Source organism: Teleopsis dalmanni, chromosome 2 (genome assembly GCF_002237135.1).
Source record: "Teleopsis dalmanni isolate 2A chromosome 2, ASM223713v2, whole genome shotgun sequence".
In the NCBI taxonomy this organism is placed as follows: Eukaryota; Metazoa; Arthropoda; class Insecta; order Diptera; family Diopsidae; genus Teleopsis; species Teleopsis dalmanni.
In genome coordinates this window covers 230,708,391-230,735,339 of record NC_051847.1, presented here as the reverse complement: position 1 = coordinate 230,735,339, position 26,949 = coordinate 230,708,391, and the positions used below count along the sequence as shown (strand labels likewise).

Here is a 26,949-nt window from a genome sequence, read left to right as displayed (position 1 = left end):
TGAAGAGAATCGATTAAAGTATTGCTCTTTAGAATCATTACAGAAATATGTTAATGATATAACATATAAGGTGGAGTCGAAAGTTAAGCGGACTTTTTTAGAATAAGCATTTGTAGTGAGGTCAACTATTTTTCATTACTTGCATCAATTAGATAGATCCTTTACTAATATATTGTCAACATTTCTTGAATTGCGTTTGGAATCTTGTATTCAGAATAAAATTCATGTAATCTATTCCGTGAGAATTGTCTTATTAATTTTTATTATCTCAGGCTAAGGTGATATCAAAAATATTATCAAAGATATACTCAACGTCATGATAAACGTTTAAATTTGGTAATAAAATTATTAATAAAATACATACCTATATTCACCTATGTGTCTTCCTATAAGCATATAGATATTATCGTGTATAGTCTGTTAGGTATGAAAAAGTGATACTCTTTTCATATAAAAAACATTCTAACCAATCGTTACTTAAATTCAATACTGTAAAGCCTTGTAAGCAGTTAAGGTAGCCTCATTACAATAATGAATACTGATATACTCGTACCAAAAATATTTTTTTGATTTATATTTTATAATAAATGTTTTTGAAGTGCAATCATTTAAAATTCGTTTGGCATGAAAACTTTGTTTTGATTTCTAAAAAAATTGACATTTTTAAGATATGACAGTATTGTACTAAGGCAACGACATATATCTCGTTCCACTCCACTATACACCATACAAAAAATGTATTGTGCCCTTCCTCCTCTTAATAATCATATTACATATGTGTGAAACAAAAATATTTAATTTTGAATTTCATTGAGTATTTGAAATTTTACATAATACACTGTTTGATTTTAATATTCTCTATTGCCGTCATTAGACGATTTAGTTTAAATTAATAAGTAAATTAAAAAAAAAATTATGTAAGCTCTCGTCATTTGGACCAAAAACAATTAATTATTAAACATAGAAAATAGTGTGTAAATATGTAGTGAAGAAATTATTTAAATATAAGATATATACATTAAAAATATATACTTTGTAACAACTTTGTAACAAAAACAAAATCAAAGATGAAACAAAATTTTTACAACAACTATAGTAACAATAATAACGAAAGGAATTCATAGTTTACATTGAAAATATTAAATATTTGCATTAATAAAAGTAAATACATAAAATTAATTTGAAAATTAAAAACAAACCGAAATAGCTATTAAGAGCAAAGCCCTTAAGGTTTGTTAATAAGACTAAGTTTAAAACGCAGCTTGGGTTAAACATTATGTTGGCATTGGAATTGGAATTGGGCTTTAACAATAAATGAAACCTATGGTATGTATAAGGATAAATTATTAAGAAATCAAATTCACCCAAATTCACCATTTACCTAAAACAGAGAAGAGTAATCTTCAAAATATTTTCGAATAATAAATAAAATCTATTAAGTAAGCTGTAATGTTTTTGTTTGAAAATAAATTGGAAACACAAAAAATATGGCTTTAAACATAAAAATGAAGTTTTGTTTTACAATAATTTTTAGATATGAACTTATTGTTAATATCAAAAAGGAGGTTGGATTCTATTGATTCGGTTCATTTGTAAAAACTTTCTATTGCATGCTATTTCGTTCACACAATTATTAATTTGTAAAAATTACTTCGATTAGTTTATATTATTTAAATACTTTTATGCGATTATGTTTTTCTTGTCTTGTAGCATCCATCTTTCTGGTAAGTACTTATTGGATTCTGGATAATAATTGTCATGTTTAAGCAAGAACTTATTCAACATAAATACTTGTGTGCCTTTAGGTTCTTTATATTCACTCAGTATAGTGCCTGCGCCTAAAGGATACATTCTTATCCCTTTTTTTCACAATATCTTAGATAAATCAATTCACTGTATACTTTTCTGTACGGTTTCGAACCGGAATTTTTTCCATTCCGGTTCAATATAAAAAAATATATCGGTTCGATTTTGGTTTTCGACCCGGCAAAAATATCGGTTTTTTCGGTTTTCGGTTAAGTTCCGTTTTAATATTCTTCATGTATTTATATGCAGTTTTTTTGCCCATAAATAAAATAGATCTTGATTCTTTTAGAAAGCATAGTTAATGCAACGATATATTTTTGAGCTTCTTGCTCAAAATTGCTTAAATAAATTTAAATAAAAATAAAAAAATTAGATAAATAAACAAATTTCACTACAATTTTACTTCAAGTTAAATATAAATATAAATGCCAAACTATATGATGCTGAACCGAAATAAGCCGATATATTGTTTTTGGATGCCCAGCTTTTCTAATAACGCTTTACAAAGTTCTTTACGTAACTTTTCCTGTTTATTTGGGTTCTTTACCAAACGCAGTATTTTACCTATGAACATTGTAGTAGTCTAACAAAATCATAAAATGTATGAAATAACAGATCAGAACAGTTATCATATATCAATATATTCATTACCATCACAATAAGTAACTTCTTATCCATGTTAAGCATATTTTCTACAACACTTTTTCGTTTTCTGTTCTTACAATACCTTTTTTCCGATCGTTTTCCAAACGTTGTAATGCATTTTGCACAAACATTAAGGTATATCCGTTATATCATCAGATAATCCCATCAAACGCTTGAATTTTCGAGTTTTAACATATTTCCAAATTTGTGGCTAAAATTGAATCTCCCCCGTTAACGAAAAAAAACTCAATCAATGTAACAAAAAGTTTCTTTGTAACAGGATTTTTTCGATTCATTGGATTAATTAGACCCAGTTGTTGATCGTGCGCTACCATGGAAATTGATTCTAATGTCCAGCGATTTATTTCATCTTCAAAAGCTTCTGGAACTTTAAGTGTCTTCGGATCTGGTATTTCCCCAATTCTGAAAAGTATCGAATATATTTAAAACTATTCATGAATTGTATTGTAAAATTTACAAAAGTAAATTTAAACATAAACCTTTCTCCGAATTCGGTATTAATTTTACACATCTTTGGTAAGTAAATTTTAGCCTTTTTCGGATGCATTAAAACTGGATTGATTGCTGAACGAAATGAGCCCCATTTTTCACCCTTACTAAAATATAGCGCATATTAGATCAGTGTTTATTAAATTTGCACTTTGACGATATACGTTGATATGATACCATCACTTCCTTGAAAAAAGCTGCGCCTGTGTTTTTCACGATGGTACTCGTATGCTATTGTTTCACAATGGTATGCTATTGGAACCCGGTCGCGTGAGCTAAATGCCCTCATTTCGATATACAGTTTGTTTCGAAGTCAGCTGGATTTTGTGTCAAAAGTAATGGCGCTGGTATTACAAAATTGTTGCCATACTTCTCATGCAATTTGTCCATAATCTAAATGCTGTTCAACTTATGATAGTAAGTAAATTAGAAGGTAGTAAATTACGCAAAAAGCGAAGAACACTTTCTTTAATGAAGTTCTTATCACTTTTAACTTTTAGAATGACAGTAGTTCGCGGACACTATTTTCAAAATAATAAATTAGACTTGATTGTAATGATCGAATTATATATACGTATTACAGAATTTAATCGAATTATCGTATTGAAATGTTTAATATAGGTTATGTATTACATACTCGAATTAAAACACATTTTTGCAATTTATTGTTGTTTTATTTAAAAAAATCATATCATCTGAACACAAGTACTAGCCAAAATTTTCAAATTATGCAAACTTTACCCTGTAAAATTTATTCTAGTATGTATCATTTTCTAAAGAACGGTTTTTAATAAAATTAGCTGTATCGATTGATTCGAACTGGTTATTTTACTGTTACCGAAGACAAGTGGAGTTTTGTACTGAAAAGGCCTCCATGGATCATTTTACTTTTTACCTTAGTGACATAAATTATTCTTATTTTCTTCCTAACCGAGAGCTTATGATCACAATTATAACTTCTTTTCTTTGAGCATCATCTATAACTATAAATCTGCACTCAGTGCATAACATCAAATCCGTCAATATAAAAACAATTTTTAAAAGTATATATACAAAAAATATTTCAAAAGTTACTACGATTTTATTAAATTAAAAGAATATTAAATAAGGATTAATTCTATATAACCATAGTTAAATTAACAAAAATCTAAAAACGCTTGTTAACACCATATAAGACGAGGCAAAAAACTAAAATATATATTTACAATATAATAATAGTAAACTGGAAAATAATTAAGCCATTGTACAACACATTTCTAAAAAAAACTTCTTAGATTTCTAGGTAGAAATTATATAATATGTTAACAGTTGTCCTCAAGTGTTATTGTGTTCCATTGATTTTATGAAAGTTAGACTCATTTAAAAACATATTGACATATGTAAAAAGGGACCTGTAAAGTTTAATCTTGTTCAATATAGAATTTCACTACATGATATTATATGAGAGGCAACTGAATTATGTAGGGTAAAATTGTGTTCGATTCAAATGACCACAACTTTCTGTTGTGCTTTTTTCTATTCATTCTTTCTTCTCAAAAAAGCTTTAAATTTTATATACTGATCATAAGCATACATACATTCGCATCTATATAATTTATATTATTTATATGTGATTGTATATGGCTCTTGTTACATTTCAGATACTTCATATCAATTGGTTAGCAAGTTGTAAACAAATATATTAATAAAATTAATGTCTGCATGATAAAGGGTTTTAACTTTTTTAAAAACAATGTTTTAAAGAAATTATATCTACGGAGTGCGATTATCTTGATTAGTATTTTATTTTTATATTTTTGATTTAGTTGAAATATTATTATTATTAGTAAGTAATAGGCTATGAAAGCACTCCTACGTCTTGCCGCCGATAGGCAGTTGCATAGAATTTGTTCTGATGTTTCCTTCTTCTCATGGCAGCGTCGATAGGAGTCACTTTTACCGCACCAATAATCTTCATGTGGTAATTAAGTTTACAGTGTCCTCTTTCGAAATTCAGTGTAGATTTTAATATCGTTTCTGCTGAGGCCATGGATAGCATCAACTTTGATGTGTTCAGGATCAATGAATTTTTTTGACTGTTGAAATACTTTTTTAAATGTACACTTCCACATATTTTGTTTGGACCCTAACTTGGTCAGTGTAGTTTTCATAAAAGAATGCGTCGTATATTTGTAGCGTCCATAACAGAAAAACGCGTTACACATATGTATATGTACATATAGGCTTTGAAACGTTTACCAGTTATTAGAGTTAAATAGAAATATATTTAGATATTTCAATATGTCTTGATTCAAAAAGTCTTGACAATGCCAAACAAGACATATAGAAAAACCTGTCTAATATTAGAAGTTAAATTTTATCATTGGCAAGTACTTAAAAAACTGTTTATCTTCAAATGGTCATATTTCAAAATAATTTTTTTGTTACATATTCAATACAATGTAAATAATTAAGTAATTAACTAAAAAAGCCTTGTCAGTTTGTTCATAAGATATTATTTATTTAATAATTCACATATAATTCATAAAGTTTATTTTGGAAACGAATATATTTGGACACTGATTAACAGGTTCACAATCTTTAACATTTGGTGAATTATAATAAAATTAAATAATAATCATTATATGGATTTCATAATGAAATTTTCATTTGATAACTAATTAATAAAAAAAATGACATATATTTTAACCATAAAATAGAGTTAAAGTTAATATATCGCATAATATATAAAAAATTAATTTAATTTAATAATTTTTACCACTATGTACAAATTAGATATCTGTAAATTTAAATTTAAGTGGTATGTTTGGCACATTTATTAATAAGGCCTTAAAAGGCTCATCGACTGGGTAGTTAAATTCTACTTTAAAATTTCGTAAAATTCTAGCAACACCTAATTCCAGTTCCATTTCAACTATTCTTCTTCCAATACAACTTCTGGAACCAAATCCAAACGGTAAATAAATAAATGGATTTGTGCCCTTAAACTCGTTGATTTCATTATTCGCCATCTCTTTGCTTTGTCTTAGCCAGCGTTCTGGTATAAATTCTTTCGGCTTTGTATAATATTTCTCATTTTGTAACAAAGTTGTTGCAACCATAGAAACCTGAGTCCCCTTCGGTACCTGATATCCGCTTAGCACTACATCTTTTTGAGGTACGCGCGCATTACCAACAATTAAAGGATATAACCGTAGTGATTCTTTAATGCATGCACGTAGATATGGCATATTTGTTAATGAACTGTCAGTAAAATCTGAACATTTTTCTGGTAAAATTTTTAAAATTTCTTCTCGTAGTTTCTCCTGCTTTTCGGGATTTTTTGCTAAACACAACATAATGCCAGCAAATGTACTCGAAGTCTTTAAAGGAAAATAATTAAACAGAAAATTTTAAACTTTTAAAATTTTAAACTAGTTTGCTTACTGTATCTACACCTGCCATTAACATATCCATTGCCATTACTGTAGCTATTTTCTTGTCAATTCTTAATAACTTCTCTAAGACACTTTTTTGATTTTCTGGCCTCTCAATACCAGCTTCTCGCTCCTTTTCCAAACGTTGTAGTGCATTGTTTACATAATTTAAAGTAATATCTTGTATATTGTCTAAACACTTCATGAAATTCCTGAATGTTTTTGTTGGTATAAATTTCCACAACGATGGTCTGAATTCTAGTTCAAGAGATAACGTGAAGAACTCTGTTAGATTCTTAAACAATGCTTTGGCTGCTACATTATCCCTATTTTCCTTAAGCAGACCTAATTGCCTGTCCAGTGCAACAACAGATACCGATTCTAAGGTCCAACGATTAATTTCATCTTCAAAATTATCAGGTACTTCAAGTGTTATTGGATCGCGTATTTCTTTGATTCTTGAAAAAAAAAAATAAATAATAATTTCATAAAATGATTAAAACGCATGTACAAACCTATCTATTAGTTCTAAGTTGACCTGTGACATTTTTTGCAAATATAATTTAACATTTTTTGGTTGCATTAGCACAGGATTTACTACTGTTCGAAATTTACCCCATTTATCGCCTTGACTATTGACAAGAGAATATAAAGTACATATAAAGTGTACATGTCATATTCAAAAAACTTACGTTGCTATAAGTCCTTCAATGTCCTGATAAAACTCTGCTCTGTGTTTCTCTCTATGATACCTGAGTGCTTCTGACCCCGGTCGTATAGGCCAAATACCCTCATTTCGAAACACGCGCTCAAAGTGTTCAGGATTATTAGTAATTAAGAATGCCTTTCTTCCAAGCATAGCTGGCATTACAAACATTTCGCCATAGTCTTCCTTCCATTGTGTTAGTAATTTCACACTGTCTTTCTTATAATACTTTCCACCGGGCAGCATTTTTCTTAAAACATTAAGAGCTCCATCAGTGGGTATTTCACTGAAAGGTTTAGCTTGATTCCATTCCGAATCGGCGTCTAAATTTACTTCGGCTGCTTGCGTTTGTTGCAATATCTTTGTGTTTGTAAACAAAGTCGTAAAAAATGTTCATTAAAAATAAAATCAAAATATTAGACCTTACCTGCTGATTAGATTGGAATAGTCTTATGTTTGATAAGCTCAAAGTTTTTGTGTAGCGGAAATTAACAACAGCAAAATTTTTCGCTTGCATCATTTTGTTTAAAAACATTAATGAGTTTTATTATGTGGGCAAATTATTTCCAGCTTTTTTTGGTTTTGTGTATACTAAGGCAATTGATCTAAAATATTTCGCAACCAAAATGCTCTGTTCCTCCACGAAACCTATTCGCAAATGTGCGAACTGCTACTACCTCACAAAAGCTATTCTACAACTCTTGTCCGTCTTTCTGCCATATATAGTACTCATATTTCGGCAGTGAAATTACTAAATTAATTTTGTTGATTAATAATCTCAAATACGGAGTATCTATGGTATACACACATTGACTGAGATACAAAACTCAAAAGCTCTGAACCTGTTCATATTGTTCCGTGTGCTCTTACGCATTAAACATTAGAGCTTTAATAATTGATATTAAAAAGCTTAAACTGTAGACAAGTATGTATTTTTAAATCAGTAGAAATATCAATGATAGGTGTGCAGAATATCAGATGGGGCTCATTATTGAGAAATATCAAAAAATTTTAATACTTTTCACATAACATACTATGTTAAAAAAAGTTTATTATGTAAATTTCGGATCAAAGAAAAGAATTTTAAGGCTAGCTATGCAAATTTAATTTTTATTTTTTGAATTAGTGCATTATGCATTATATTATTTTGATAAATAATACTTGATAATTCTTTTCTTTTCGTATCTTACGATAAATAGCTTCGCAAGGTAACTCTGCTATATAGAACAGAATCACTTGCTGTAAAACTGCAAAAGTCAAAAACTAATGCGCTCATTAATCGAAACAAAGTACACTTAATTTGTACCAGCGCTCTCATGGAAAGATCTTAGGGCTATCATGTATGTTAACACGCCACAGCATACTAGCACACAGACAAGATAGGAATTACCAATAGTGGAGATTGTTTTAAATGCAGAGAGCTGAAAGCAAAAACTACCTATCCTATAAAACATGTTTACTTTCTTCATTTTTTTTGTTTATAATTTTAGTATCCTGTATGAGTTAAAAAATATATATTTTGGCACTATTAAAAAATATAAAAAGAAGCTTGTTTTTGGGTAATAGTTTTTTTCTTTTGTGTAAGTTTTGTATCAGGAGCTAATATTTTTACTAAAAAATGAATGCGCAAAATATCATAAAATTTTAAAAATGTTAAAGCAAGACTTTAATCGAACAGAAGGTCTCTCACATGCTCAATGAAGACCAGAAAATTGTTTCTCGAAAAGTTTCCTGTGAACGGTCAATCAATTGTTAGTCTTATGAAGTTTTTGGAGATTGAAAAACCAATATCTCATTTGATATATTGTCTTATTCACACTAAATAGGGGTATCAGGTCACACTTTCGTTTATTAAAAAAATAAAAAATTTCAATTGTAATAATTTATTGCATTTATTATTTTATTTAAAACTATTTATTATTAATCATTATTCAAACACCAATTTATTATGAATATACATTATATAAAATATATATAAAAATATTTTAATTAATTTATAACTATTCCATTAACAAAAATATATTTTATATCTAAATGTAATGGAAAAGGGCTGCATAGCTCAAATTAATAAAAAAAATAATTTCCTTCAGACATTTAAATTATATTATATGTTTTACATCAATAATATACAAAGATAAGTTTAGACTTAAAAGCAAGGAAGCAAATCAGGGAATTGTTCGAATTTGGCACTATAAGCGATGATTTTTAATCATATATACAGATTAATAAAAAAAAACCTAATAAGTTTTAAAACTGGAATTATAATAAGTATAGAAAATAAAATAAAAACAAATAAATTCCAAATATGTAATAATCAATTGATTTCAATCGTATAATCATAAATATTTTAAATCTGTTCCGATTTTACGGATGTGGCTTGGGTTACATTTTGATAATTGCAAATGATTTTAGCAGCGTCATTCATCATTTTCGCTGTTGATCGCACTAAAAACATTAGATGACATTCATCATAAACTGTCAACTCTATCCGTGTACGTACTAAACCATGCAAAACTGTGGCACGTTCCAAGTCCAGCCAGTGTTGCAATGCAAGCTCCCGTTCTTTTGCTGAGCCGGAAAGAATGACGTCTGAAGGTCCCCATAACACAAACTCCAAAACCGATTTTGACTTCGAGAGTGATTCAGCCCGTTCTTGTGATAATATGTCAGCTAAAATTTGCGTTATTTTTGTCGCTGGCAACAAATCAGTGAGTGCAATATGAGCACACTTACAAAGTGTGCCCATCTGTTCATCTTCGTCGTTATTGCTACTAAAAAAAGAAATATTAAATTTCAATCTGTTTTATTTTAATAACTTTATTGAACCTACCCTTGTAAAACGCAAAGTCTGGCTTGTGCATCTTTGTTGTCTATATCCTTCGAAAGCACAACATTTGATAAACTCAACGGCATATCTTCGATCGCCTTGACTTGTAAGTTTTTCATGCCATTCACTAACTGCAACATTATGAAAGCTACTTCGCGTGTCATCACATCATCAAACGCTGGCATGCTCGGAACTAAGTGGGAATCCTCATCCGATTTAATGTTTTTCTCTACAGACGACTCTTCATTAAGTGTACATAAATTTTGCACAGACACTACATTTCTTAGCGCACTTGCACTACTACCATCCTTCAGTCCTGTCAAATTCGGTATTGAACCGCGGAAGTTATAATTACTTTTGTCTAGTACTTGTGACTTTCCTTTCAAAATTGCGCCAATGGATAACAGTGTATCTAGTTGAAGTCGTGGTAGTACTGAAATTGTTGCCTGCAAAAGTGTTACTTCCGTCGTTGGCATTAGTGGTAAATGATAACTTGGCACCAAATCGCAGAACTCCGTAATTGGATTTAGCACGCCAGATATTCCTCCAGATAACTGGTTAAGTTCACCACCCACACCAGAAAGTTGATTACAATCAGCTGATAGCGCAAGGGTCACTGGTGCAGTGGTCCAAAGTGCTGCATGGAATGCTTTTTTACCAACTACAAATGCTTGTGTACCTTCTAGTATTGTAAAATCTTCAAAACGTAAGTTTATAGCATTTGCCAAAGGTCGAAGCGCTGGTGGTATAATCGGCGTTTGTTGCAACTTAAAATATATACAGATAATGAAATAGAAATTGAAGAGAAAATAATAAACGTAACACACCTGATCTAAAACCTGCGCCAGTGCTTCGTGATTGGCAACCACAACTGCAGTATAGTTATCCTCAATAGTCTTATGCACAACACTTCGTCCCTTTCGCATACGTAAGCGGTTTGTTGCCTTTACACGATTTTTGACAGCCTATAAAAATAGTTTAATTTAAAAGGATACCTTCACATATATTTACATAAACCACTTACCGATGGTATGCCCCATACACTATCATTAATGTCAGTGGCTACATCGCCACCTGCCTCGCTGCCATAGTAACTATAGGGTGCATAAATGTCAAATTCGCCGACTTCGCTACCACAATACGAAGCAGAAATAATGCGTGGAATATTGGCTGTAAGAAATTTATATTTGATAGAACTCTTATTTTTAGAATATGTGTAAACGATATACCCAGACTATTATTCAGTCCATAAGTACGAGAAGCTCCATATTCACTACGTGTGTAGCTAGTCACCGATGCCGTATCTGAGTACAAATTATTGCTGCGCCGAGTAGGTAATATACGTTGTCCTCCATTTGTGAGATCTACTGATCTTGCAGGTGGTGGCGGAGGTGAAGCAGATGCCTTGACAAATTCGTACATATTTTCGTAGTCGCGTTTGTCTTTTAGATAACTATCGATAGTATTGTTGATTTTACGTACAGAATCTTTAAGACTTGTAGGTCGGTTGTCAGTTGCATTACTGTTTGCGTTTCCTATAGAATTGGCAAGCTCGTTTTTATTAATATTATTGTTTGTCGGGTTTTCAAATATTTCTAATTTATTTGCTATTGGCATTTTGCTATCATTACCCTTCTTGCGCTCAAAAGTGCTAGTGCGGCTTCCACTTGGTGGCTTACCGTCTACAACAGAATTGAAGGAATTATTAGTTAAAATAGCTGTTGTGCGATTTGTTGTGGGAAGCTGTGAACCAGGAATACCTCCAGTTGAGTTTTTAGAATGTAAGGCACTATTATGATGAGTTGAAACCTGGTCCAATGATACATTATCACCATTTGACGAGCAAATGGAGATAGTATCAATATTTTCATTGCGTGCTCCAACATGCCGTTTACGTGCCAATTCTAGTTGCGCTTCACGCTCGCGCATGCTTGCCGTACGTTCAGGTTTGCGAGGTGCAATCGACGAACGTATTTCACCTGAAAATCATTATCCGATTCACGGTATTTAATATAATATAAATATTTACTTGAACTATGTATTTTGAAACTAATTATTTTACTGAATAACTTTAGAAGGTTTTACGAAATATGAAAAAGTGAGATCTGAATCCTTAGATGATTCCAATCGATAATGAAGTAAAAAAAAAAGTAATGGTACATATATCATTCATCTTCGGAGTGTCACTTATCCAATCTATTTTGATATATTAGTCTAGGAGTCCTAGATCCATTTTTACTAAATCTGTTTCAAACTTTTATATAGCATAAGCATAACAATATTTGTTCCGTACTTGCTAAGAAACGATACGTACCTAAAATTTTGATAAAAATTTTACCACAATGTTAAATTTTGACTGCTTTTTATTTATTGTTTGTTATATGCACATATAATTTTACAGCAGAAAACAACTGAACAAATCTCAACTAAATCTAAATCTATTTAATGATTTTATTATTATAACAAGAACTTGTCACCTCGCTTGTCCCCACCAAGAGTGAAATTGTGAAAAACGTTTAATAAAGGATCAACAACACTGAAAGTGATATGTCCGATTTGACGGATTGCGTTATCCAAGTTCTATTCTCCAGGTACTTTAATCAAGTTAATCAACGGGCGCATTTAATAGTGCAGACCAAGAATATTAATTTAAATTCTATGCGCATATTGCCTATGTTGTGAGGTTCCACAAATATTTCCGAATGTGGTCTGACCAACTTCAATAAGTAAGTTTAATAACGAGTTTTACTAAAATTCGGAACGGAAAATAATATTTATTACATTTCATGTTAAGGAGATGCCAGTATAAAAAATTGTATTGACGTAGTCTTAGCCACTTTATTGATGATTTCTGAGTAATTTCAGCTTTACATTTTGTGGGTCATGTGTCTAAGCGTACTTTTGACCCATTTCCAATTAAACAAGTTAATCGCATACTATTTGCTTTACAGTTCATTTAATAAGAATTTATGAGAGATTTTTAAATTATAATTTTGTTACTAAAATGTAATATTGTGCATAATTGACTTGGTTTACTTGTCGACAGTTTTTGCAGCTAACTTCAATTAATTTTGCACTTAACAACTGCGAAACCAGTACGGAATCCAGTTTAGAAGTTTTAACAAGAGACTTACTTAATATAAACCAGGGTTTGAATTGCTGTTGCTAATTGCATTGCTTGCATAATTGCTAACGCATTGCATATGAAAATGAAATAAAAATATGCATTAGCAACAGCAAAAAACGTAAACTGGTTTCATTTTGATTGCTTGCTAATAGTCAATTTTACATTTTTGACTATTATGCATTTGGAATATATGCAACTTGCTTGCTTATGCGTTAGCTGCTTATGTTTTGCTATTAGCAAATGTATATGGATTTCTTCTTTTTGTTTTTGTTTTAAGGGAATGTGTACGCATTATTTCTTTGTTGGTGCATTGAATATAGTTGTGCAAAATTGTAAGTAATGTGTGTGCGTACAATTTGTATGCAATTAATATTATTTTATCTGTAAATAGATTATGCCTAAATTTATGTTTTTTTTAATTATTAAATTTATGATATATATGATATATATATATATATATATTAATTTTAATATTAATTATATATAATTATTAATTATATATATATGTTTATATTTGTGGGAAAATTTTAAGTAATATGTAGAACATATTATATACAAAGTTGCCGTTATTCTAAAGTGTTTCATTTTAATCGGTGTATCATGGCTCCGCGACTTAATAAATTCGCAATTCTTCAACATTTTAATATAAATAGTGATAGCGATTTAGCAGTTTGTAAAATTTGCAAACATTCGTTGAAGAGGGACAGAATATTTAATTTAAGAACACATTTAAAAAATATGCACCAGTTAAATATAAATAAAAATGAAGATTCCAGCTCAAGTAGTAGTGCAATAGTTGTGAAAAAATCATTCCGAAAACAAACAATTAAAATCGAAATGAGCAAAAAAGAGTTATTTCGCTATTCCATTTAATGTCCTTAATTCGGAAAATATGAGAAAGATTATTGACCCTATTTGTCGTGGCTTAGAAGAAAAATTTAATAAAAAATTTGTATTGAAAAGCATCTCCAACGAGCTGTACGAAGAAGTCGAACTGCTAAATCGCTATCACTATTTATATTAAAATGTTGAAGAATTGCGAATTTATTAAGTCGCGGAGCCATGATACACCGATTAAAATGAAACACTTTAGAATAACGGCAACTTTGTATATAATATGTTCTATATATTACTTAAAATTTTCCCACAAATACAAACATATATATATATATATATAAATTAATAATTAATAATTAATATCATATATATCATATATATCATAAATTTAATAATTAAAAAAAACATAAATTTAGGCATAATCTATTTACAGATAAAATAATATTAATTGCATACAAATTGTACGCACACACATTACTTACAATTTTGCACAACTATATTCAATGCACCAACAAAGAAATAATGCGTACACATTCCCTTAAAACAAAAACAAAAAGAAGAAATCCATATACATTTGCAGCTAACGCATAAGCAAGCAAGTTGCATATATTCCAAATGCATAATAGTCAAAAATGTAAAATTGACTATTAGCAAGCAATCAAAATGAAACCAGTTTACGTTTTTTGCTGTTGCTAATGCATCTTTTTATTTCATTTTCATATGCAATGCGTTAGCAATTAGTCGTTTGACAAAAATCGACTGGTTAATATTTATGCATTAGTCAAAATATGGTTGCTTTTGCTAATTTTCAGCAAGCAATTCAAACCCTGATATAAACCAAGTTCAACGGCAAATGAGTTAAGGAATGCTGTAAAGTATATTTCCTTCTCTTATTGGTACAAGTTCAGAAAAGGCTTAGATAAAATTAATCGAAATGTAAACCACGGGTAGTAGAAACTAAACTGATTGAAGTGCTCAAGGTAACTAATCTGAACGAAGTAAACTACTGAATGCAATAAAGTTGAGCTTAAACGGGGTAGGCACATTTACTCAAACGTTTTCTGATCATGATCACTTCAAACCAAAAAGAATATAAAAATGAAGAGATACAATAGCTTATACATAAATACTTATGATATTAACTTACCTAAATTGGCATAAACGTTGTCGGACTTGCATTTAATCGAACCGCCTGCTTCTCCTAAGCTCGACGTGGCACATAACCCAATCTTTTGTTTCCGGCGCAACTCTGCGCTTTTTGGTGGTGGTGGTCTAGCCGGTTTGTTAATCTCATGTGAGCGTTGTCCATCTGTTGCACGCAAGGGTGGTGCTGGTGGTTTCGCTGTAAGTACTGCAACAGTTTGGGTCGCAACTGCATCATTTGTTTTGGTTATATCTTTTACTACTTCTACGGCCGTGGGATTAATATCAATCGGATGTATGATTACTAGGCGCGGCTTACCAGCGACGCTTGCGTCTTCTCCTGTGCATATCTCTGAGTAAATGCCTTCTTTCTTATGCAGATTATCTGTGGTTTTGCTTGTGCCCATGCGTAAAAATTTTTTTATAGAGAATTTCGTTTTGGCTTTTTGTGTTGGTGATGCTGCCTTCTTGTCGTTCGATGATGCTGTAGTATTTGATGAAGTTGACAAGTTTGCTGCTGTTGTTGTTAAGTTCATTGTTGAAACAGAAATTACAGTTGATTGACTGCCCGATTCGGTTAGGCATTGTTCAGACAACGACAGGTTTTTGTGATTTCTTGGTATCAATTCCGGTGTCAATGGCTGCTTAAAGCTGCTCAACATATGGCCGGAACCAGTTTGATATTGTAAGTTTTTAACTGCATTGCTCCGTTGTGTAACAAATGTGTTCAAGCTACGGAACTTAGGATTTACAGTAGCTCGTTCTCGCTTATCCTTTTCTCTAATGACTGGCGACGAAGAATTTTTGGTGATGTTTCCCACATTGCTAGCTATTGCTGGCAGTTTACGCGTATAAAGACTTGAAGAAATTGAAGAAGAATTTGCCGAGTTAGTCTCTGCAATATTAGCAGAACAATTTGGTATTATTTCCGTCACATTTGGTGTTATTAGTTCTTTCAATTTCACAGCATCCGTTTCAGTTTTTACATGCTTTGTCTTTTCTGTATTTGCATTTAAATCGGATTGCGTTTGCACAGTCGACTGTGGTTGCTCTTCAACTGAAATTGATATTAGTTTTTTCTTTTCATCTTCTTTCATTTCATTTTCAAATTCAAGTACTAAGCTGTAGTCGCGTTCTGGCGTTGGCGGCGCACTTGTTTTATACTCAGGCGGCGGATTTGGCGCTCTACCTTTTTTAAGCTTAGCGTCATCTTTTATTATGTCAGCGTTTAAGTTCTCGTTTGATTTTGACATCACCAGCTGTAACTGACTAATAACCTGTTGTTCGGCACAAGTGGGCTGTCTTTTGGTTACAAATGTTTTTAATGGACTATTTACAGGAGAAACAATAGGTTTCGCTGGCAAATCTGGTTTTTTTAACACAATTGGTGGATGTTGTTTTTGTAAACCATGCAGAAACGAAGGTCGTGCTTCTATTATTTTAGTTGGCGGTGGTGATTTAGGCAATGCGGGTAAAATATGGTTCGCCTGTTCCTTATTTTCTAGACTACCATCAGGATCAGCACTACCATCTGGTTCACCGTGGAGCTCTCTGCTCTTTTCTGGCGGAAATATTGACTTTTTGGCACGTGGAGCTACTGCCACTTTAGATACAACTGATGTTTGGTTTGCGACTTGTATATCCTCATAATCAGAATTGTTCGTACTGATACTTAGTTTATTTTCCAAACGCTGACGTTCCCGTTCTTTTTCTGTTCCACCATTTTTGAATTCATTCCCAATGCTTATTCCAATGCCTGAATCGGACTCACTACGAATCATATTATAAGAGGTTTCTTCATCGCTGCTGCCATCGAAACTACTGCCAGTAGAGTCCAGAGCGTCATCCGAACTGCATTTTGTGACAATCAATCCATCAGAAGTAATTTTACTGGTCATAAAGTTGCCCTCATGTAAGTTATAAGATGCAGCACGTGTTTTTGAAGATAACAACATGTCGGTAATGTATTGGGAATTTGAAAAGTGTGACTTAGTCGCATTTTTGTCTGATTCATTAATGGCATTTATGCTTTTTTTATCATTGCTGAATTTACCATCTGCCAAATTTTCATAACTGATTTGTGTTTCAACTACATCATAATATGCCGATACCCCATTTTCAGCATCGGAACAGTTACTGTCTGTGTCGGAGTATTTATGAAAAACATTTATTTTGGGTTTTGTGTGTTCCTTGGTAATAGGCGGATTGCGCACGATCGGCTTTTTAAGGTCGAGAAAGGGCTTCGAGTCGACAGATTCGCTCAAACTTGATATTTCGAACTTAATCTTAGATCCAACAGCCATTACTTTATCCTGTCCAGTCAGTTTATTTGACTCATTTTGTTTCTGCTCAAGAGTCTCAGAAATTTCATCTAACAGAGACTTTTCCATTGCACGTTCAATTGGAGGACTGTTTTTACCATCGCTATCACTGGATGATTCCTGCTGCTTGTTTTGTATCTTAGTTAGTATTGAGCCACCGTTAGAGTTTGCAGATTTTGAGTTGCTACTTACTGATGTGGAACTTGTGTTACTGTTGACACTAGTAAAAGTAAGCGAAGGGGGTGTTTTCTTTATAGTCTTTTCACTGTTTACATTTTGTTTCGTGTCTGAATTACCCAATCCAGATTTCGATTCAAATCTTCCTTTTACAGTTGTTGCTGCAGTCATCTGTTTTGTCGTATCAGTTGCATTCGATATAGTTGATGTGACTGCTGTGGCATTTGTTGTCGCACCAAATGGCACAACGTTTATTTTCAATGTCTGCTTATTGCCCTCCTTATCAACTTGTGGGGCACCTAATTTTAGTGCAGCAAATGATTTCTTAATATTCTCTTGCGGATCGCCTAACAAGTTTCCATTATTCATATTGAAATCTGTATTGGCCTTTGTTATGCGTTTAAGCTCTGCAGTTTCCTCATCGTCCGTATTTGTGATAGCATTGTCATCATGTTCATTGCCAATGTTCATAAAATCATCGTCGTCTGCGTCATCGGAATCATCAGACCATTCACCTCCGTAACCAATGACTTCGAACAGAGTTTTACGAAAACATACTTTGTGCGATTTACTTTTATTAGTCTTGGCAAGTGCTTTCTTAATGATACTCTTCACAGGTGTTCTGTGCTTATTCGGATAGTCAGTCTTTTTGTTGTCACTTGCATCAATTTTTTGACTTTGATTAGAAGTGAATATAGAAGATGTACTAAATGCAGAAAATCTTGAACTGGAGGCAGAAGCTTGTTTGTGCTCATCCTTTGATTTAAAACAATTCGAACATAAGTCCTTTTTCCAAGCATTCTGTGTGAAGTGTGGACATATTGAAGATGACATTTTGAGGTGTTACTTATTTAAAAGGCAGAGAATATAAGGAAATATTCAATTAATCCTCCTTGTGGTGTCGAAAAATATGCTGGAACATATTCTGAAAGACAAAAGAAACTTATTTATAATAAATTGTTAACCAATAAAACTTAATTAACCAATCACTTATTAATAAGTGATTTAAAAACAATAAAAACTGTAACAATTAATTCAATTTTCTGCACGTTGCGATAATTTTTTTTTTATTAAAAAATATTTTAGCAAAACGAAAATGCTCGTATGAAATTGAAAAAAAAACAAACTATAATTCATACTTCACGGATTTGAAAAATTTAGGTGCAGTCAGCGTGTTGCTTTGCGAGTGTCCACTGTCAAGTATTTTTAACTGAATTCAATTTATTTCGTACAATTTAAACTAGGAAATTCAACACTGAGGCTAATGAAATTGCCAAATCCAAAAAAAATCATATAAGATAAATATGTAAGAGTACAGAATTTTGTATTGATATTAAATTTTAGCCATTTTTGATTTTGTTCAGTTAAGAACACAGAGATTTGCTATGGAATTAGTTGTTAGTGAGACTCCTGAAGCCGCCAGACTAAAGCTGATGAGCTGGTACATTCTTATAATCAATATGAGACATTTATCCTCACAAGTTGATGACAGGCAACTAGACAGGATATTTTAACCTGCATTATCACTTCAACAAGATCATTCTGTTTGAGGTACCAAAATATCTGCCTAGCGGGGAATAAGTGTTGTAATCACATCGTTCAGTAAGCGGATGTTGAAGCATAAAATTCTCTTTCCATATAATACTTGCAACTTATCATCATGACAGATTCTGACTTTCATTCACATATCTAATGTCTTCTGTTCAGTTGGAATTAGTTGTAAGTAGAAAACATCTACTGTGGTTGAAGTCATTGGATTCACTGAGAGCCCAAATTCTCTGATTTTCTCTGCTATTCTATTTTTATTATATTTATACAGACTGGAGCACACAAAAGCAGGGATTATTTCTGAATAAAAAATCGATATTTGAATATACTGAAAGCAATTACGAGGTAGAATAAATATTGAGACTCAAGTCTAATCATTTTCAATACAGTTAATATTTATTTTATAAAAAATATTTTGCAATCTTTTGAAAAAGTAAATGTATTGTAATTCAACCAGAAATTTCAAATCCGGTTATTTGTTTTGCAATTGATTTGGACACAACTGCACAACTGACTTCAAGAATTTGTAATTTTTGCTTTGTTCCAGACAAAATATCCACCATGTAAATTTGAATATAGTTTTTTATTATTATTTTGAATTTACTCAGCCTGCGGCCTGCAAGTAGACGAAATTTTGAAACTACTGGAAACTCATTTTTTCTACCAAACGTTCACACGTTCACAAAAGTGTTTAAATTACAAAAATGTTTATTTGAGCTTAATACAAAACTACAAGTCCACGACAACTCCAGCATTAATAATGTTTACCAGAATTTTAAAGCAACAGCGATTTGAATGACAACCAGCAATTTCAACATTGCAAGGGTAATTGGTGCAAGGGAATCGTAGTTCTTGGTTGAGTACTGTGCGCTTCATCAATCACTTACGTACCTATGTATGACGAAATTATGCTATTAGTCCTTCAGTTAATTAGATTTAAAAGAAACAACTGTTGCAATACTGATATTTTGGATATGTTGATACGAATGAAAAAGCATAGAGTGGTATAGACCATAAAACAGAATTTAAAATAGAAGAACGTAGAAAATAATATAGTATAGAAAGTAGAAAAATATAGAGTGTAGAGTAAAATGTAGGCTAGAATAAAATAAAATCGAATAAAGAATGGAATATCGAGTAGAATACAGAATAAAATATAGAATAGAATATGAAATAGAATATAGAATAGAATACCGAACAGATGATATCTCAACACTTAAATTTTTGTAAAAAGTATTTATTGTTTACTCTTCATAAGCTTAAGTGTACATATATCCGAATTAACAAATTCTTGATCGATTATAACTATTTTATTTAAGCTGTATTTAATAAGTAATTTAATAGTTTTTATTTTAAAATTCAAATGATTTGCAATTACTCGTAATTTTTCTGGTTCATTTCTTGCCACATTAGATTTGTGGGAAATATATATCTCAGCAAATTAAAATTACACTTAATTTTATTTTTAATAATTTTACACTGCCGGATTAGTTTACTTGGTTAATTAAATGCAGTTGCAACAATCGTGTTAGCAATTAAAGTTAATTAAGTTATTTAATTATTCAAATTATGTAAATATTTTGTGGTTTTTATTACTTTTACTTATTCGCAGAATTTCAGCGCAGTGAAATGCAAATTCGCTACAATCTCAAGTAAATTACTTACGCTTACATTTGGAAAGCAACCATTTTCCGTAAAGCAAATAATTATTTAAGTAATCCATAAGTGATTACGAATGAAATCGTATTAATTGAGAAATATTTTATATTAAAAACTCCTCTAATTGATCACATTTCGCAAATTATCCAATGGTTTTATACTTGTATACTATAGTGTGAAAATGGTATGTTAGGTTAACAGATTTTAGTGATTTAGTTATAGAAATGCTTATCTTTTGAACTAGACATTTGTAACATTATTTATTGGTTCACATATTTTCCACAAATTTGGCTATTGAGTGTTGCAATAAATTTACCTTCATATATCATATTTTAAAAGTGGAGCGATCGATAAAAATTTCCTTTATACATATATTAATTATATATATTAATATATATAATTAATATATATATAATTGTTATATATATTAATTGTTCAATCAGTGACAAGTTTTCAAATGACATTAAAAACTCTGCAATTTTGTATTTATAATTTACTATATATAAGTTGAAAAGGAGCTGACCGTTTTTCGTTATTGATTTAACTACTAATAAGGATTCAAACTTAAGTAAAAACAATTTCTCTTATAATATTAACATTAACATTTAATTTCTTATATCTTAAGTTGCTATTAATTCAAAAATATTTGGTTCTAATTATGTGATTATAACCACACCTTTGCAGGGAAAACACTTAAGTGGACTGTCTTAATATTTTTTATCGAAATTTCGTCGTAAAACTTGAAAAGCCGTTGCTGTACGAAGTAAGAAAAGATTATGTGGTTTATGACTCAATACAAAATTAAAGTGAAAATTGTCAACGAATGAACAAAAAGTCAATCACACCGAACAAACCAATTGACTAATTCAATACACCAAAAAACATGACAAAACTTGACTCAATTCATTAACACTTTAAGTTTCATAAGTACGAAAACCCAAATGAAAAATAAAAAAAAATACATAAACAAAATTAAACCAAAAAAATGAGATACAAACAAGACACGTTACCTCAAATTACTGAACATTTCAAATCTGCCAAAAATCAAATATTATAGTTTGAACAAAAGTTGTGGGTGTAGTGTACGCCTGTATCTTTCAATTGGAACTCAAATATTGCTGCACCACTACTAACGATGCTACTTCTACAGCACTCAGTTTAGTCTTTTACTGTCAGTGATACAAACAGTGGTGTAGCGAGGGGTGCAAGGGGGTCTATTATGAAAGGCGCAACTCTTAGAAGAGTCCCTAAGACGAATATATGAATATTATATTTTATTAATATATATTTTTTGAGGGGCACCAAAAAAAATGTATTGCCTCAGGTGCAATTTATACTCGCCACTGGATACAACGTAAATGTCCAATTCTCTAAGCAATGTGTATCTAAAAATCTTTCGTTTATATTTTATGATTTTGTGTTAGGAAAGTGTCAAACTAAATTAAAATGAAATAAATTTTTTTAAACTATTTTTTTTAGTCGCCTTTACTTTGTTTTTACTATGGCTTTTAACTTACAGCGGATTTAATTTAATCGAAAAATATTTGGCCCACTTTACGAAATATTCATGTGCGAACATTTATCATTTACCATTTACTATGTATGTGGACTCGATAACGTAAAACTCCTAAAAATACTAATGTGGATTTAGTTTCTATGACACTCTGATCGTATACCTCATATTCCTGGTAATATATTCGGTAGGCTTTTACGTTTCGTAGCTTTATCCTTATATTTCTCACTTTGATTACGACTGTAAAAGGACTACTATTCACAATTTGAATGCACATAAGTTAGGTTTTTGCAATCTTTATTTCATGTCCGTCTCTTTTAATATGAGGAAAAGCAGTATACCTTCCATGTAGTCAAGGATCAGTATTAAGATAAATATCGTACTATACATACGTATAGTATTGGAAGTTGTATCTTCATATTTGTTTTATAATACATTTATTTCCTGGTACGACACGTACGACATACTGTGTTTAGACTTCTTCAGTAGGAAGGTTAAAAAAAAAAAGAAACAGTTAAAATGTGTATTAATATTGATTCATGAATTAAAGAACCTTTATTTATTTATTGGCAATGTTTATTAATTTGTTTTAAAATCACATTGAAATGAACTTATATTTTCACATTTTTTTAAAATTTATTTTAATTAAAAATGCTGAAAAAATATTGTCAATGTGTAGTCTTGTGTTGTCGATGTCATTCGTTTAACAGAAAAGGAATAAACTAATCAGTTTATGCAAATTTATGCAAGAATTTTAAGAGAATAAAAATAAAAGCTTGCAGTATTTAAAAGATATAAAAAAGACAAGTACATAACAACCGCCTACAACTCAACACATGACATACTTTATGAGAAGAAGATACTTTTTAGAATGATGAGCATCTTTCCAGAAAGAGGAAATTGATTAGAAGGTGGCGCTGCCAGGCCTTTAGTTAGAGATGAATAAAAATTACTGCGAACTCTAATTGTAATTCAAAGTGTAAATTAAATTATTTGCTTTTTTTGGTAAACTTTTAGACAAAAGTTAGAAAATTTCCTGTTCTCACGGAAGAGACCATTTTTGGTAGCATTTGTTTCTGCTTGAAGCAGTTGCTAGTTTTCCAAGTTTGTTATGAATTTGGTTGTAGTTAAGTTGTACTCAGTGCAACTAATTGAGTTTTCAACTGACAATGACAATCATTTTGAATTGACATTCGTCTCACGAAACTGTCTAAAAGGTCAACTGTTATTTACAGGCACCACAAGGTGCACGATGCTGCTTGGTCAACAGCAATATCACAAAAGTTTGTTGCAAACATTGAATAAAGAAATGCAAGGAAATATGCGTTAACAGTAAAAAAAACTTGTCAAAAATTCATAGCCAAATATAATTGTTTTCTGGCAATGGAAATGCAAATATTAAGCATTCCATATTTTTAAGTAAAACTACCGGACAATGTTTTAGTTCAATAATAAAAACACTTTGTCAAAGTCTATCGTATAATATGTATCGCAATTTAAGTTTTTAAGCAGATTTTGCTCTTATGTCGTTGCGCCAGATACAGATAATTTAAGTGGACAATTTACACTCATAAATTGAACAAAATGCAAATTTTTGCTTAATTGTATCTTTCACTTTTGATAATAGCAACTTCCGATTGCATAAAAACAATATTTGTATTAAAAAAGTAAGTGTTCAGTCAGTAAAGTAGAGGAAATATTAATTTCAATAAGAATGGAATTTCTTGCAAATCTAGTTAAAGATATATAACAAATTTTAATATCTTCCAAATAAATTCAATATTTACAATCTGCTTCTTACTTTATAGTGCACCAAATTTAGATTTAACTTCAAGCAAATCTCTTAATATAAAAATAAAAAAATATTCGAGTATCTGAAAATTAAGGAAACACCTTCATTTAGCCAGTTATTGAGCTTTATAAGTTTCAGTGGACCATGTGCACATGCGAATTACCATACTAGTTTAGTGCTAATGATCGGAAATGAGGATCAATAGGATTATCATAGGAGTGGGCATTGGGAAAAATGTAAGTGAATTGAATTTTTAATGTTATCTTAAAATCGAAAACAATTTTAATATAGTGTACAAAATATAAAAGTAAAAACAATAATAATAATGTAATAATATAATAGAAATATATGTTATATAAAAAAAATAATGTCATCGTATTTCAAAAAAATTATTATAATGAAAATTAATGTTATAAATTTGTCGATTATATTGCACATACGGTACAGATTTTTATGAGCCCTCTTTTCGTTATGAAATACTACGTTGGATATTCTTAGGAGGATTATACCTTCTTTATGTTTATTTAAAAATAAAAATAAAAATTAACTGCGGCTACAATTATGTATAAAAAGGAACATCAAAAACTGTTTTCACTTAAATTGTTAAAAAAATTAGTATAGAATTAAGTTTTTCATATGTAAAAGTTAATTATCAAATATTGCATCTGGATTAAATGTGGTAAAAAATCCAAAATATTATATAGCAGCAATAACCGAATGAACGCATGAGCTACGAATACTTACAATTTGGTTTAAATTTAATACAACACAAATTTTAATTGCTAAAAGTCGGTATATTGGTTTTTGAAACTACATACAATGCAAAATATTGTTATTATTTAAATCCTTTAAGAAAAAAGTTCTGCTTAGTTTTATTTAAAATTCACTTAAACTAAATATTGTTGTGATATTTACACAGTTGCGTTTATAGTACCAATCAATGCGTTCAATATTGGGCTTTTAGTCACTGTTTCCTAAAGGAAACATAGAATTTATCTATGCAGGTGCGATGTCTAGTTTGCATCACTGTCACAGGAACGACATGTGCTGTTCATTACAAATGTTTGTCCCCTATATATTTAATGATGATTTTTAAACAGTTATTTCAGCATATGTTTATTATATCGCAAGTGCTATTACGGTAGCTGTTGATTTTGTAATTTAAAGATTATTAGTTATAAAGAAATGATTATATTAGTTATATGAATTAGGTTTTATAATATTTTACTATTTCATATTAGTTGTATACATATTTTGTCTAGCCCTTATGCAATATTATAAGTTATAAGATATCTTTAACAATGTAGAATCATATACATATTCGAAATAAGTCACGTAGATGGGAAAAATTTTTCTAAAATATAAACTTAAATAATCAAGAAGCTGACATTTCTTTTCAAAAACTATTTCCATCAACCTAAAAAATTACCTATTATTTCACATTACTTTTGTTATTATTATTATGAGTTGAGATACACTGCATCTTAGAAAGCATATTATGCGACCCAATAAGATAAGCTTTACGTACTTAATTACTTAATCCTTAACAATAAATTGTTATTCGTCTTGCTGTACCTATTTACTTGCACTTATGTGTTTTCACTTCAATGTAGGGTGCAGTACTACTGCAATGCATCATTACGTATCGGTAGTACTGGAATTTTATTTGAAATGTATCAATTACACTGATGTAACTCTAATGTTCAAAAAGCGTATGTGCAAAATATTGCAAATGCCACTCAAACGAAGTGAGTTAATATACAACACTCGGGAGGATTAATAAGAATTATGATGCACTTTTTCAAGGTTGCTTGATTATACATACATACGTATTTCATATTGAAATATTTCTTATAAGCTTCAATGAACATGCCGCCAAGTTGGCGACTTTTGACAATATTGGATAGGAGAACTGTTATGAGAACAGAGTCATCTTCCCAGATATGCGCCATAAACGGTAATGAATCAAAGAAGATGCAACAGTACCAACAATTGTAGGAAATTGTGTAAAAAGTGAAGCAAAATATGATAAATAAACAACAACAAACAAATATATGTAGAAGAACATCTGCTGTAGCTGCCAGAAATAATTTCTGTTTCCCGTAACCCATAAAAGTGATGGGGACCTGCTTGTCACTTCCTAATTATGTTTAAAGTATTGAATTATAATCATTTACCTAAAATATCATATGTCAACAATAAGTAAAAATTAAGGAAGCCTCCGAAGTAGATAAGTCAGTTTTTTAATTTTCTCTTTACGGGAAGTGCGATTCTCAAAAAGAAAAACGAAATAAAAACGTTGCACTGCTTTGCACACATTTGAAAGTTATACGAATTTTAATCAATAGATAAGTATATCTCAAAAATATGAAATGGAATTACTTTAAATTACATTTAATATATAGAAATGGCATTATAACAAATATTCACTTTCTTTTATATAATACGAGTAGTTCAGCAACATGAGCCCACATACTTCAAGCTAACATCCACAGTAATGGACGTTACATAGATTACATGATAATTTGATTCAGATAACTACTGCAAGTGTTGGTAAAAATTCTTAATGAAACAATATAATTAAGTGCAGTTAAAAAAAATCCAAGGAATTTTTTGAATCAAATAGTGATTACCAATCTTAAATCAAACGTAGTGGGATTACATATTGGATTGGTTTATTCAAAAGAAAAATGTGAATAAAAGCTTATAGCAAACTATAAACTATTTTAAGTAGTAGTTACCAAAAACACATACATATATAGGTTTTGAACCTGTGCATTTTCCAATATAGTCTGTTTTTCTTTGTTTTCGCACAAAATCTTTATACTTCATCAGTTTTGAATCAATGAACAAAAACTTACTTGTAATCGAAAGCACAGAATCTTACAAAAGCTTTAGACTTAAGCTCATAAAAGTCCAAAA

The 26,949-nt window shown here is 30.6% G+C and overlaps 3 protein-coding genes across 4 annotated transcripts in view; all 3 read right to left on the bottom strand.

Moving 5' to 3' along the window:
• Positions 1–2,639: 2,639 nt before the first annotated feature.
• On the bottom strand, positions 2,640–3,250 carry LOC119676927 (cytochrome P450 CYP12A2-like). The gene is made up of 3 exons (XM_038088194.1): positions 3,126–3,250; positions 2,952–3,068; positions 2,640–2,874 (listed from the first exon to the last, which is right to left on the bottom strand). The coding sequence occupies exons 1-3, from the start codon at positions 3,248–3,250 to the stop codon at positions 2,640–2,642; spliced, it is 477 nt and encodes a 158-aa protein (XP_037944122.1).
• Positions 3,251–5,682: 2,432 nt separating this feature from the next.
• LOC119682790 (cytochrome P450 CYP12A2-like) lies at positions 5,683–7,845 on the bottom strand. Its single transcript, XM_038096302.1, has 5 exons — positions 7,511–7,845; positions 7,070–7,443; positions 6,893–7,009; positions 6,388–6,835; positions 5,683–6,323 (listed from the first exon to the last, which is right to left on the bottom strand). The coding sequence occupies exons 1-5, from the start codon at positions 7,616–7,618 to the stop codon at positions 5,733–5,735; spliced, it is 1,638 nt and encodes a 545-aa protein (XP_037952230.1). The 5' UTR covers positions 7,619–7,845; the 3' UTR covers positions 5,683–5,732.
• A 1,198-nt stretch (positions 7,846–9,043) lies between these two features.
• The window catches only part of LOC119673878, a gene marked incomplete at its 3' end in the record, with an annotated part of 58,110 nt that continues 40,204 nt past the window's right edge, over positions 9,044–26,949 (bottom strand). Inside the window, 6 exon segments of one of the 2 annotated variants that reach the window (XM_038084976.1) lie at positions 9,044–9,851; positions 9,914–10,677; positions 10,738–10,875; positions 10,935–11,080; positions 11,140–11,889; positions 15,022–18,440. In XM_038084976.1, coding sequence (XP_037940904.1) covers positions 9,431–9,851; positions 9,914–10,677; positions 10,738–10,875; positions 10,935–11,080; positions 11,140–11,889; positions 15,022–18,349 — 5,547 coding nt within the window. In that variant the 5' untranslated portion in view covers positions 18,350–18,440. 2 annotated transcript variants of the gene reach the window in all.